This window comes from Toxoplasma gondii, chromosome VIIb (genome assembly GCF_000006565.2).
Source record: "Toxoplasma gondii ME49 chromosome VIIb, whole genome shotgun sequence".
Classification (NCBI taxonomy): domain Eukaryota; phylum Apicomplexa; class Conoidasida; order Eucoccidiorida; family Sarcocystidae; genus Toxoplasma; species Toxoplasma gondii.
Window position 1 is genome coordinate 4,065,738 of NC_031475.1, and position 14,279 is coordinate 4,080,016.

Genomic DNA, 14,279 nt, shown 5'->3' on the forward strand with positions numbered 1-14,279 from the left:
AGAAAGAGGAGAAGAGCGCCTACACAGTGAAGGCGAGAGAGAGGAAAAAGATTCAGAGAGAAAGAAGGATGAGAGAAAGAGATGAGAGACGAGGAAGAACGTGACAAAGAAGGCAGACAAAAGCTCGTCTATAAGCCGATGCAGGAGTCAGGGGCGCTTGACGAGAAGGAAATCCAAGCCCGCACCCAGGGATTGATCGAAAAGAAGGCTCAAGAAATAAAGGTGTATGCATGTTCGTTTTGAGCAGGAAACATGCATCTCGACGTGTATGTCTTTATTTGAAAGAAAGATAGGATATTCTGGCGTATACGTAGTTGCATTTCTTCAAAAGAGAGACATTTGCGCACCCTGACACGCATGTCTTTAGGAAAAGGATGTATTTCCCGATATATATACATATATATACATATATATACATATATATATATATATATATATATATAAAGGTATCTGTCTTCATTTGTTTGAAAGGTACCTGGTTACATGTCCTGGCATGTGTGTCTTTATGCCGGAGACAGATAGGATATCCTGATGCGTATGTTTTTACTTGTAAGGTCGACAGATGCACGCTGAGAGAGATGGTTTCTTTGGTCAAGCGACAGATGAACTTTGACAGCTCTGTTTTGACTCGTATTTTTCACATGCGCATCATTCTTCTGGACACAGAGGGATTCTGACACCGTCCTTCCACGCATTGGCTGCGCAGAGAAGGGTGCATTCTTGTGTTGGAGACGCCAGCAAAAAACGGGGCGGTGAACCTGCAGAAGAGTTGCCAAGTCCGCAGAGCAAATCCTTGTCGAGACGCGACAGTGCTACGACGCAGGAGTCATCCCAAGAGGGAAGCAGGACAAGACAATCCAGGAGAAGCAGTGTAGGATAGTCCCCAGACTGTCGAGAAACAGACGCCACTGTGCAAAAAACAGTAAAAAGCTTTTGAGTCTTAGCGGCCATTCTCCCGTTTTTCGCGTCTTGTAGGTGCGACTTTTCTCAACGCACATCGTCCATCTCCAGTCCGTCGTCTCAGCTCGCAGTTGTTCGCATTTCGATCGCGAGCCTTTGCAGAGTCAGAGGAGACCTCGCGTCGCAGTCTCGCCATTAAAAGCGGTTTCGACAAAAGTCAACTTTTGGAGCATTCGCAGCGCTTCTCTGGATCCCTGAAAAAAGAAGCCAAAAGAGAACCTATGTGTGCGCGGCTCCACTTCTCAAAAGACTACTCGCGCATGCACTCACGCTGACAATCGAAAGAAGTCGAGCAGACTCGAGCTTCTCAAGAGACCGGGAGGGCTTCACCACTCCTTTTCCGGTGCAGCAGACGTTCTGTTTTTCTTTGTCAGTTCTCTTCATCAGAACGTTCTCTCGTGAGACTCGGGAGCGACTCCCTGGCGCCTTCCTTGTGGCTGCATGCGCGGGGCAGGAATTGGGCGCGCGTTCAGCCAAGAAAAGCCTTTCATTTTCTGCGGCTGTCGCACGAACGGGGGGAAAAGAAAGTGACTCGCTGCAGAAAAAGCAAGTAAGGGAGCTTTCGGAAAAACTTGCGAGAGGAGACGAAGGAGACATGGAGCAGAGACTCCAGGGTCATGTTCCTCGACAACGCCAGTGTTCGCCTCGCTCTGAATGCGAATGGCGACTGTTCCGTCGACTTTTTCCAGATTTCCGAACGGTCGACTCTCCACTTCCCCCTGTCGCTGCTCGAGCCTGAGATCCCTCGTCTCTGTCCCCAGGGATTTACGCCCTGTCTCCCTCAGTGTTGTCTCTTCTTCGTGGAAACCTTCTTGTTTTCCCCTTTTCTCCCAGTCTTCTCGTCTTATTTCTCCTCTTTTCTCTCCTCTCCTTCTCTCCTTCTCTCCTTCTCTCTCGCCTCTTCCTCCGTTCCCATTTCTCCGGCACCGCGTCGTCGCCTCTCCGCTTTTGGAATCTCTCCTTCTCCCAGTGCGAGTTGCACGGCCATTATGGGCGCGCTTTCTGCTCGCGGATCTTCCTTCCCCCGCTGCGTCTCCGCTCGCGCCTTTGCGAGGCGACCAGGCCTCAATCTGTTTCCTCTCTGCGATGGGATTCGAGGAGAAGTGAAGAGACAGAAAAGAGAGACGCCGCGGCTTCCGCCGCGAAAGTCGCAGGTCCCCACCGGCCGCACCGCAGAGGACCCCAAGAGCAGCGCGCCTCGCTACCGCGAAGAAGGTCGACAGCATGCGAGAACAGGCGGAGGAGGCAGATGGCTGGGAGACGGAGAACTCGATCAAGACGCACGAGCAGAAGAGCTTTCAGGAAGAGGTGGAGAAAGAATAGCAAAAGGCAGAGGAGTGGACGAAGACGCGAAGGATGGAGGCACCAACAGAGCTACGAATAGAGGAGGGGGCTGTCCTGCCTGTTTCCGTTCACATCTGAGACGATCAACGCAGAGACTGTTGTTCATCGATGACATGTCTTCTTTTCAGAGAGATCTCGGTCTCCACGTCTCGGATTTCTCTACTCTCTGCCGTTCGTCAAAGCCGCGTTTCTTCTCTTCTCTCTCTCCCAACTGGACCTTCCTTGCTCCTGGGGTCCCGTGCGCGGACGCCTCGCCAGTCGCTTCCTGTACCAGTCGCTTCTCTCCCTGTGCGTCAGGTCGTCGCGGAGCAGAGCGACTTTCTCGAACGACTCCTTCATGGCGTCTTTCTTCTTCCAGTTCTCACCTTTCTCCTCACACCTCTCTGGAAGACGCAGCTTCCTCTTTCGCTTCATCTTTCTCTTCCTCTTTCTCGTCCTCTGTCTATCGCGCTCCTTCTTCGTCTCGCTCTTCTTCACTCTCTGCCGCGTCTCTCCAGCCTGGGAGCTCAGCGTCTCTGTCGCAGGTTCCCCCGGGTGTCTCTGTCTCTTCTGAACTCTCGTCGCCTCGAAGCTGGCTCCTTTCTCCCGCCTTCTCGCGGTCCCTCTTGTCTTGCTCTCTTTCCAAGTTTTCCTCGCGTTCTTCTCGCCGCAGATCCTCTCCAGTCTCCTACCCCCTGGGGCTCCTGCCCTCTGACGCGCCCACACCTGGCGCTCGCGCTGACGTCTCTTCTTCTCCGTCTCCGGCCTCTCTCTCGTCTTCTCTCGCGGCTTCGAGGCCTTCTTTTCACAAACGCTTGAAGGATGTTCGCAAAGTCGATCGTCACGTACAGGCGCGTGTGGTTCAGTTGGGACTGGGGGCGCCGCGGAACACAGGCGAGAAGAGACAGCAGGTAAAACGCATCTGTGGGCGAGAACGTCAAAACATCGTGGATGTTTGTGTAGCGCTCAATGCCGATGCCCTTCGACCTGCTCGGCAGCGAAGGAACAAAGTTCCTTTGTCGAGAGAGAGAGAGAGAAGAGAACTCGCCTCGGACAGCGAATTCAGTCGTGGCTGCCTCTCTGTCTCTCTCCCCACTCTTTGCAGTGTTCCAGACAACTGTCTCCTGCCCCCGGTGTCTATGTCGAGCGCTGTGGCGAGCGCGAAATCGCCTTCTTTTCTCTGCTTTCTGCAGCATGCGCTTGTCTAGGGCGTTCTCGTGTCAGTCTCGCGTTGGCATTGCGTTCCTCTCCTTTGTTTCTCTTTCCTTCTCCTTCTCCATCCTTCAGCCTGTGTGCAGCATAGATTTCTTCAACGGACGCGGCAAAACAGTCCTGCCTAGGAAGGTTGTGAAGTTTTTCTGCGTAAAAAAAGAGTCTTGACGTCTACGTTCGAAAGGTGTATCGGCCCACATATTATTTTCCTTAATGCCAGTATTTATGTTTTTGAACAGTAACGCAATTTTCGTTAATTAAATCGCCTATGAAACTCCTCTGCTCCCTTTTCGATACCACACCCCCCCCCCATCCGTCTTTCCTGTCTCTCCGCGGCGCATGCATTCAGAGCGACACCGCTCCTGGAGTCCTCAGTTCACATTCGGGAGGTCGCTATTGGTTTCAGCGTAAACCTCGTCGCTGGATCGTCGAGTGAGGAACGTTTCTCGTCTTCGCCTGTTTGTCTGTTGCGACCGCCCAGCGAGTCCGCGGGAGATGCTCGTCTCACAGTCGCGAAGTGTAGTCTGTCCTGTTGGCGCATGCAGATTCTCCACGGAGACCGCAGCCTGAGTGCAAGGTGCCCTGTCTTCCTCGGGCAGCTCAAGCCTCGCCTGGAGAAGTGGAGAACGGCTCTGAGAGAAGAAGAGTTGCCGCCTCCGACTCTCCCCGAAGTGCGTAGAGGGAAATCCGAGAGAAAAGGCGAGGGGACAAAGAAAGAGAAGGCGCAAGTGAAATGGAGAGAGAAGGGCAGGAGAGAATCTACGGGCCAGCGGTAGTGGGGAAGAAAGGAAAGCCGCTTGAAGGCCACAACGTGGAGAGGCCGCAGAGGGAAGATGGAAAGCGGCAAGAACGTCGAACTGCGGAGACAGGAAATAAGACAATAAACAAGAAAGGGGAGCGAAGAAGAGCAGGAGGGACATGGCACAGGATAAAGGAGGAAGCGGAACGAGGGATCAAGCCCGGATGGGAGCTAAAAGTGTAGAGCGAAAGAAGACTTGGAGTCACCCGCAGAGAACAGGCGTTGTGTGCGGGGAGACACGAGACGGACCAGTGGAAGCGGAGACGACGCCCCGCCTAGAGACAGAACCTGAGCGACGCGGAGAGACGAAGAAGAACTGCGAGGGAAGAACGAAATGGAGAAAAGCTGCAACTCTATGTTCTTTTCCCCTCTCCTTCTGTGGCCTCCTGTCTTCCTCTGCTCGCCTCTTTCTACGTCCTTCTTCCTTCCGTTTCCTCTTTTTCTCTTTCATGTCCCCGCCTCTTCTTCTCTCTCTTTGTCTGCGTCGACAGATCGCCTTCGCAGGGCGGTCAAACGTCGGGAAGAGCAGCCTGTTGAACGAACTCGCGGGTCGTCGCCTCACTTCTCTCGTGACAAGTCGACCGGGGACCACGCAGCAACTTCACTTCTTCAAGGTGAGATGAAAGGAAGTTGAAGTTGAAAAAGAGAGAGAAAAGGACCTTTGTCAACGGGGAGAAGGTGAGAGCAGAAGCTCAGACGGAATTCGCGATCGTCGCTGCTTCGTGGTGTCTGCATGAAAAGGTCTTTCCGTGTCTCGGATTTGCTTGCCGATCTGCTGTATGCTTGCTTCGTTTATGGTCTTGTCTGTTCTTCTTTCTCTCGTGAATCCTTTCTCTGGCTAGCTGTCACTGTGTCTCGCTTCCTTCTTCTCTCTCAGTCCTTTCGTTCTCTTTCGTGTGCACTGCTGTTCACCTTCCTTTCTTTTTCGTTCTCGTCGGTGTTCACTTTTATCCCTCATTCTTCCGTACTCTGTTCGGCCTCTTTTCGCTCGCCTTTTCTGTCACTGTTTCCTTGTGTCTGCCTCGGTTCGCTGCGATGTTCGACTCTCCTTTGTCTCTGCCTTTCGCGTCTCGTCTCAGGCAGGATCGCCGCCTGTCCTCTGCCTCGTTGATCTTCCTGGCTACGGGTTTGCAAAAGCAGCCGCAGCCACTCGCCTTCAGTGGACTGAGTTTTCTCTCTACTACCTCAAGACGCGCAAGTACGATCCCAACTCTCACCACGCATGCACCTGCATCAAAAGAAGGAAACGCGACTCTTCTTCTCAACTCTCTCTGACTGTTTATCCCTGCGCATGTGCGACGCCCCAGACTGTGCGGTAGAGACTGCGAGGCAACGATGTACGCTCGTGAGTGGATGGGCAGTCGACCAGACACTTGAGTGAGGAGCTTTGACAGAGTCTCTGTCCTCGATGTAGGTTGCAGAAGACAGAAAGGTACTGCAACGGCCGGTTGGGCAGAGGCAGGACTGACTCACAGTGTGGCGACGCTGCATGTCTTGCTAGATCTGTATGCTTGTGAAGCGTGTCTCGCAGCGAGGAAGCTGTATGAGTGGGAACCAGTCGCTTTCGGGGGGGCTGAGGGTGTCTGTAGTCCACACTCTCTCACTCTCTCACTCTAACTCTCTCACTCTCTCACTGTAACTCTCTCACTCTCACACTCTCACTCTCTCATTCTCACTCTCTCACTCTCACGACATGCGTATTTCGCATGCGAACCAATATATAGGTGTACATCCATACGAGGCAGAGAAAGGCGCGTAGGCGACGCATGCATGTATGCGCGTTGTTGCGTGTATGAGAGAGTCCTGAGTCGTCGAGGTTCTCATCACAAAACTCAGACAAGACAGAATTGTTCTGTTTTTCTCTCGGAAGCCCGCAAGGCGTCAATAGTCCAACGGTTAGGATACCTGCCTTCCAAGCAGGTGACCCGGGTTCGACTCCCGGTTGACGCAACTTGTGGACAAAACGTGGGAGAGTTTGTGTTCTTCCTCTTGGGCCATATGTGTGTCTGGTCGCATGTTTTGACTGTCACCACACTCCGTCGCAACTTTTCTTTCATATTTGGTCGAACATCTTCCGCTTTGCTCCCTCGTCTTCGCGTCGCCTCGCTCCCGTCTCTGCCCTGAACCCCGACGCTGTCCCTCGGCTCCCTACGCTGCTCGTCAGCGAACCTCCGTTTGCTCTGCCCATAAGGACCTTGTCACTCTGCGCAACACTGCAGCAAAACGCAAAAGGGATTTGCTTCAGAGAATCCTGCGAACAACAGAGAGGCCGCAGCAGCCTGCAGACGATCTAAAAGTCGTGAACCTGTGAAAGGTGGACTCGTTTCCACGTGTGTGAATCTCCTTATAACAAGAGAAGTCCGCGTTCTTTCTTCTTTGCCGTTCTTGTTTTCTCGGTCTTTTCACTGTTTCAAATGTCCTCTTGATGCCGTTTCGCCGCACCCTTCTGAGATACTGATGCGTATCAGAACCCCCCCTATATATATATATATATATATATGTGTGTATGTATAAGTAGGTACAGGATGACTCGTGGAGTGTTTGCTTTCGTCTGTCTGTGACTTTTGCTTTCCGTCGTCTTTTCGAGAAACCTAGAGATTTCAACCTTGGAAGTCCTGCGGGTCGCCAGCCGTAGGAGGCGCGTTCTTTTGCAGTGACGTAGGCATTCTCATGGAGTCGCGTGATGAGTCTGTTTCAGCGGGAGGCAGGGGACAGAGAGGGGCATCGTTTCTGTGTCTTTCGTCTTCTCTCATCACTTTTCCATTCTTCGTTTTCTGTCTGCCTGGCTAGAAACCTGCGGCGCGTGTTTGTTCTCGTCGATGCGCGACATGGTCTGAAGGAGAGCGACAAAGAGATGCTGCATTTCCTTCATCGCTGGGGAGTGAGCTGGCAAATTGTCTTGACCAAGGCGGACTTGGTCAAGCCGAAAGACCTCGTGAAGACGCTCATGCTGGTGAGAACAACTGTCTGTTGGGGTTGCAGTTCTTCGCTCTTGACTCGTGTCTTCGTCTTTGTTTCGTTTCAGAAACACAGCTTGCCACAAGGACCAGTTCTTTCTTCCTGACTGTGTCCGTTTCTCCATTTCCACTAGCTGTCTCTTTCTCGCTCTCCAGTTCAACTTCTTTTCCGGCGCTTCGCGTGCTCCGTCTCTTTCCTCTCTTCTCGACGCCTTGAGAGTGACTGTCGCCCGCTTTTTCTCTCTGCCTCGCTTTTTCTGTGTTGCCTTTTCCTTGCGTCTTTGGTGACCTCTATCCGGCGTATATTCGAACACTCAGCCGTCGTGCACAAGAGGTCCAAACGTTGTGGCATGCGCTCTGGAGCCCTCCGCTCCCTGTGTCTGTCTCTCCAGTGGCTGTCGCTGCGGACGCAGCCGGTTGCTCTCGTTGCTCTCATCCAGACATAAATACCTCTTGTCTGTTGATACGAGATGTGCAGCGGCTTTTCTCTTTCTGCAGCAACTATCACCTCAACTGTGCTCTGCTTTCAGTAGAGCGTGTCTCCGGGAAACACCCTTCACAGAGACATAGGTACACGAATCTTCGCCGTTTTTGTCCTTTCCAGGTGAAAGAAGACGCCAAGGCCTTCAGACACCAAGCTGCAGACCCCATCGCCGTCAGCGCTTTGAGGCATCAAGCTCTTGATGTTTTGAGGCGCGAGATGGACGAGCTGAAAATCGACAAAGAAATTGTCAAACACGGCATTCGCGTGCGGGTACGACTCTTCAAAGGCCAAGAGCCTTACAGACCCATGAAGGCGAAAAACAAAGAACGACGGCCTCTTCGCGAAGGGCGTGATCGAGACTCCCCTGCTGCAGCAAACCGCACTGGCTTCTCCTCTCGGAGAACGTTGCTCTGTCCGAATATAAGCCGAATCGCGGTGTGTTTGCGGAGAGGCAACTGAGAGCGAGTGGCGAGGTCTGTTTGGGCCGAGTGTTTCTTTTGTTCGTGTCCGCGTGTCTCTCTTTGCATTTTTTATCTTCGAGTCCGCCCTCAAGCCCGCACAACTTTTCTCTTCGTAGGCTTCGTTTCTCTCTTCCGCTTCATGGGTTTGAGTTTTCCGCGTGCGGTCTTTTGTCAGATCCACAGCAAACTGGAAGAGCGGCGACTGCGGCAGCAACTGAAGGCCGCGAAGAAGAAGGCGGCGAAGGGCCAGGAGAGGCGAGAAGAAGAAACAGAGCGTTTGCTCACTCAGCCCTCTGTGTGGGCCATGGCTGCAGGCAAAGGCGCACATGTCGAATCTCAACAAGCAGTCGACGGCACCGAAACAGACTCGTCTTCGATCGTGGAGCGCGCGCGGAGACGGTGGAATCTTGACGAGTCTTCCTCGCAGGGAGAAGCGATGTCGGGGAATGTCGATTCAGAACATTTGAGAGAGCGAGGAGGCTCGGAAGATACAGGAGACAAGGAACAGCTCTCTTTAGACGCCTTCATCGAGTGCACAGAAGTCGGTCGAGGAAGCTGGCACCACCGCCACAGCCTGGAGACCACGGAGGAGCTTCTTCTTTCAGCCTCAAGTGCTTTCTCAGAATCGCCTCCCCTTGCTGCGAATGCCGACTCACGGGAAGAAGCAACGCATGCACTCAAGGATGGGTGGAACTCTGAGGGCGAGTCGCCACAACTTCTCGGCCGAAAGAGAAGCAGACGACGAGCAAGCGGCCGGCTTCCTTCCTCGAGACAGGAAGAGCCTTTTCTGTCTCCTTCTCCGGCTTTCTTCGCAGCTGCCGATGCAGCCGCTGAACTCGCTCTGGGCTTGTCTCCTTCTGGCTCAAAAGAAGATGGAACGCGTCTTGGTGAAAGTGCGTCGAGAGAGTCTCTGGACTCCGGTGGAAAAGCAGAGCCGCGCGAAGGCGTCTCCAGAAACGCCCCCATGTCCCCGTTGAGTTCCCTTTCTGCTGTGTCTCCGCCTTCTTCCGTTCTTGCTTCTTCTCCCCCAGTCGTCGATGTTCACGCAGGCGTGTCTTCTCTGGTGAGAGGCGAGGAATACGATGGACTGCGACCTCCACCGTCGTCCGTCGCTGTGAATTTCGACTTGTCGGGATGCCCAGAGGTCTCCCGGCAAAGCGTGAGTCACGCCAGCGAGGAGAGAGAAGAAGTTGAAAGCAAAGGAGGTGGCGAAGGAACACAGACGATGAGAACTTCGAGCTACGAAACCGAGGGCAGGTTCCCGCTTCAACTGAGTCGGCATGCGCCCAAGAGCGAGGACAAGGGCCAGCCAGATCAATCCGAGTTCCCTTTCCTGACTGACGCTTCGTCTTCTGAGCTGGACTCTCTCCTTTCCTCCGAGTCGCTCGACGACGACGAAGATCCTTCCTGCGTGCTTCACCGCTCGATGCAGGGATTCCGTGCCTCTGCTTCTTCCTCCCAGACGGAGAGTCTGCTCTCTCGCGCGGCCTCTGTCCGTCTGAGACGAGCTGTGGAAGAGACGAAGGAAATCTGTCAGAACCACTGGCGGGCCGAGCGAATGGGGAAAACGAGTGTGGCTTTTGAACTGACGGAGAAGGCGTCGTCTGCAGCGGAAGAAGACGAAAACGACGACGAGTCTCCCTCGTCGTCATTTCCTTCCCTTGCCGCGGCGCGTCAGGCTGCGAGCGCGCGAAAGAGGCAGACAACTTCTGGAGTCTCGCCGCGACTCTCAGGCGTCGCATTGGGACAGAAAGGCGACGTACTCCTCCTGGAAGATGCAGGGTCGCACACAGGCGGCGGCGCCTCTGCGGCAGGCCGCCGCGGGAGACACCAAAGGCGAAACCTCGCGGGTGAGGAGAGTGGAGGATTTGGCCTCGCAGATCCCCTTGAACAAGCACCCGAGCCGGGAAGGTACACCGGCGACTACGAACGCGACATGCGCCAGTCCTGGGACCGACGCAAACGAATGGAGCTGGACGACCTAGGTAAGTTGAGAACGCGACTTCTTCCACCTTTGGGTTGCGTGTGTCTGTGTTTGTAACTCGAACAAGAATCTGCTCTGAATGCCGCAGTGGTGTGGACTGGGTGGTGTTCCGTTGAAGAGGAGATCCAAACTTCGACACAGGCACTCTCAAGGGACCTTGAAGAAGTTCACGAACGGAGAGCCTGCAAGAAGAAATGCCCTTCTTCCCACAGATGCTGAAGCGATCTCAGGAAACTCTGTGTCTCAGAAACAATATGTTCTACGAACTAGGAAAGAGCACTCATCGCGACAGATGGGGAGAGTCAACAGCCGTATGTGACCGACAAGATGCTGAATGCTAGCACATGCACAGGATGCTTCTGAACTGTCTCTACACGCGAAAGTGACACCTGCAACTAGTCGGAGTCCGTATTTGACAAATCCGGTTGCGAGCGGCAGGCCGAGTTTCACACAAAATTCGTCTTGGGGGAAGTAAAGATGTTGTGAATTGGACTTCTCGTATGCAGTCTGCTCAGCTCTTGTTCGGTAGAGTGTGCTGCGGAGGCAACGCCCGCGAGAGGGGACGGCGTCCGAGGGAGCGTATCAGTCTCTGGGGATCCAGTTGTTTGCACAGTTGTTTGAGGAACGGAATTCACTGGAGGCTTTCTTATTGAGCAAGCGTTCCTGACTGGGTTCTAAATGACGCCGTTTCTGCTCCATCGCCGGTCCGAGCCCCCGTCAACTCCTTTGAGTTTCACGCTCAGTATCCTCGGCGGATGTGGCGACAGTGGTCGACGCACATGACTCGCAAGTCCTGTTTTTGTGTCGCGTCTGGTCCGCGAAAGCTCGCTTCTCCAAGACCAAGAGTTTGATTCTCTCTTGTTTCAACTGACGAGGGTTCTTCTTTCCACTGTGTGCAATTGCTTTTTTTCCTCGTCTTCTTTGTCAAGGTAACATCCCGGCGCGTCCTCTGAGGCTCGACAGTCGCAGTTCTGAAGAGCTGCAGCGGCCAGCTGAACGCCCGAGGCCGTTCTGGCGCCGGAGGAAAGGTAATGTTTTTTTGGCGCGTGCTTGGGTTCGGTCTCGAAGTTGAAAGATGAAACACTCTGTTCGATATCAAAAGCGATGTGCAAACATACAACTCGTGAGAAACACGTTTTTACGTTTCACCTGCACATATGCATATATGTACATACATGTACATATATGTATATGTATATATATATAGAGAGAGATATATAGATATATACATATATGCATGCATATGCGTTTCTGTCAGATGATCGGTATGGTCTATTGAGATACGCGAGGTTTCTTCTCTTCGATTTCATGCGTTTCCTTAGGCGGCGAAACTGTGGCTGTTCAGTTAAGCAGGAAGTTCAGGTTTCAGGTCGTATGTTTCCGGGGTTTGTGGCGTTTTGGTGCCTGTGGATAAATGAGCGTATGCCTGCATGCGTGCATATGGGTGTTTATGCGTCTCTGAGTGGTGTATGCATCAGTTGTCAAGTAGCTGTGTTTCTTCTTGTTCCCAGAAGCGGATGCGGCGGCCCTTTCGGCTGAAGCTGGATTCATTGGCCTCGATCCAAAGGCGCTGCAGAGACCCGTGCGAGGCATCCAGAAGCGAAAGCTTCTCAGACGCCTCAGTCGCATGCGCCTCCACCATCTTCGGCTGCAGCCAGAGAGCGTGTCTAAGAGACTCGTGGCGAGCGTCGGAAAAGAGGCCAAGGCCGACTTTACAGCTCCAGGGATCATTGCGAAGGAGGAACACAAGAAGGGAGGCAAGAATTACACCTGGGAAGAAGCGATGAGGAAGTGGAAGCGATGGGCGCGGAAACACAAAGCGGATGCAGCGTAAGTCGAGGAGCGTAAAAGACAAACGAAGTGTAAACTTTTGAGACGTGTCTTCACGCAGCGGTAGCGTACGAAAGGGATATCGCAGTTGAGAGGGGGAAAAGGATGTACGGCCAAGTGGGTCGGGAACAAAGAAGTGTATATTCAAGTAGGAGGAATGAAGGAACGAAACCGAAATGGTTTTCCAGAAACGCCTCTCAGATTCGTAGGGCGCGCACGGAATTGAACCATGAACCTGCCGATCTGCAGTCGGCCGCTCTACCATTGAGCTACACACCCGCGGGGAAAGTCGAGATAACCACGAGAGGGGATCAGCGCAAGAAAAAACGATGGAAGGTTTTTTTTGCAGCTGGTTTTTCTCGTGGAGAGAGTCCTTGTATGATGGAGGTCTTAAGTTCCGGAGTCGAGCCCATTTTGACCGTTGTCAGGAGCAGGTCGGGCGTGGATCATCTACGAGCCGAAAAAGAGACTGTCTCGAGTTAACGCCGATGTAGTGTTTTCTTTCCACAGACGTAAATCCCTGATGCCAAGAAGTACCTTTGTTCAACAACCGCTTGTGGCGGAAATCGCGGTTCCCTGTCTTGGTGACGTTTCGGCTTGCGTGCTTGTGTCGATTATCAGGGTGTACGGGCGCCCCAACAAACGACAACTCCTAGAAGAGCAAATGTAAGTCAGACAAGAACAGCCGTGCTTGAGGACCTAGCATCGAACAGCAAAATATAACTAGCGGAAACTGTTGCGTCCCATATGAGCTGTGTTTTAGACGTGTCACGTTTCTACTTGGGTGCTCTCGGTGTTCGTACTTTTTGCAGGAACGTCTCATTTTTTCTTTGCCTTCTAGAGGAAGTTTCGTGCAAATGTTCTGGAGCCAGCATTCGGGGGGCACCTGCGTGTTTATGTTTTCCACGCTTTTCTCTCTTTCTTGCTGTGTGCCCCTCTTCGGGTGTTAGTGTGTGCAGTTCTCTTTCCGGCGGTGCTTGTCGTTGCTGTGTTCGTTTCAGGCAAATGGTGGAGCGGAAACTTTTCCGGCAGAGAGTGGCAATGACGAAGAAGGAACAGAATGAGGCACCTGGCGCCGGGTTAGTTCGTGAGTTCAAACGACGGAAACGCGAGGCTCGGGAGTTGGCCAGGGGCCTTGAAGCATCGCAAAACGGCTCGAGTCATGGTTCTGTGGCCGTGAAGACTAAGAAGCAGAGCCCGAGGTCCAGACGCTTGCAAAGGAAAAATGAAAAGAAACTCGCTGAACTCGAGGCCTTTAGGGAGTGGAAAATCCAGCAAGACAATCGAAGACGTGGTCGATGACACACGCGACAGCGACAGTTGTTGAGAGTCAAAACTCCGGGGTGTCGTTGCATGGAACCAAGTCCTTCGACACGCGCCAAACATATGGCCCCTGAGAACCAGGCGACCGAGAAAGAAGAACCGATACAAAACTTGTGGCTTTCCTGTTAACTTACGGGGTGGCCATTCTCGGGGATTCTCTCTTGGGTCCTGCCTTTGATCGTGTTTTGCGTCCATTTCCCTCTTCGGTTCACATTTGACGCTTTACGCTCATCGTAAACAGAGAAGCACTGCAGGACAGCATATTTATGTAAACAAATTTGCGTGAGCATACCTGTTGATACACACGCTTATGGATATAGCAGGTCGGCCTAGGTGGGCTCGCAAGCTGTTCAACTCGTCCCCATACACGAAGGTTCGTTGAGCACCGCAACGACGCCCATTCCTGCCCCGTCAAGGACAGGAACTACTATCTGCTTTGCGGAAACGGAACAGTGGTCTCGCAGTAGCAACCTTGCGTTATGAAACTTGGGGACTGAGCTGCAGTTCGGACTGGCTTTGCGTGCTGGACTTTCAGACGGGCTAAGCATACTTTGGTGCTGGAATAACTCGTCCCTGTGACTGATCTACATCTGAAAAATGCCTTGCCAGACAAGACAGTGGTCTCAGTGGTACAAGCAATGAGGCACCCCGGCGAATTCTCTTTTGACACTCGGTCTTCCACTATTTTCGTCTAGTGCGGTTACTGTCCACAACGACAACATTTCAAAGAATTTCCATAGAGAAATTTCCCGCTGCGTCGATATGGCTTTTTGATCAGCCGGCAGCTGTCCTATGTGTGTCCGGTACGGGAAGCACGCTTCAGCAAAGCAGCTGTCTTTTAACCCCAGAGAAGAAGCAACTAACCGCAGAAATCGCACTTGACGCTAAGCGCACTCCCCAGACTTTGGTGTCCTGCACTTAGACGCTTGCGTTGAAGATCTTGCAG

At 52.9% G+C, this 14,279-nt stretch overlaps 1 protein-coding gene and 2 non-coding genes across 3 annotated transcripts; 2 read left to right on the top strand and 1 right to left on the bottom strand.

Moving 5' to 3' along the window:
• Nucleotides 1-1,453: 1,453 nt before the first annotated feature.
• Nucleotides 1,454-14,042, top strand: TGME49_257390 (ribosome biogenesis GTP-binding protein YsxC protein). Its single transcript, XM_018781138.1, has 11 exons — nucleotides 1,454-3,194; nucleotides 4,041-4,166; nucleotides 4,786-4,908; nucleotides 5,374-5,492; nucleotides 7,085-7,247; nucleotides 7,856-8,005; nucleotides 8,372-10,181; nucleotides 11,110-11,208; nucleotides 11,692-12,010; nucleotides 12,632-12,676; nucleotides 13,012-14,042. Exons 1-11 carry the CDS (start codon nucleotides 1,578-1,580, stop codon nucleotides 13,310-13,312), a joined length of 4,872 nt encoding a protein of 1,623 aa, XP_018636973.1. The 5' UTR covers nucleotides 1,454-1,577; the 3' UTR covers nucleotides 13,313-14,042.
• Nucleotides 6,173-6,244, top strand: TGME49_257386. Its single transcript has one exon. It is a non-coding gene; the product is annotated as a tRNA-Gly (tRNA).
• Nucleotides 12,218-12,289, bottom strand: TGME49_257383. Its single transcript has one exon. It is a non-coding gene; the product is annotated as a tRNA-Cys (tRNA).
• Nucleotides 14,043-14,279: the final 237 nt, after the last annotated feature.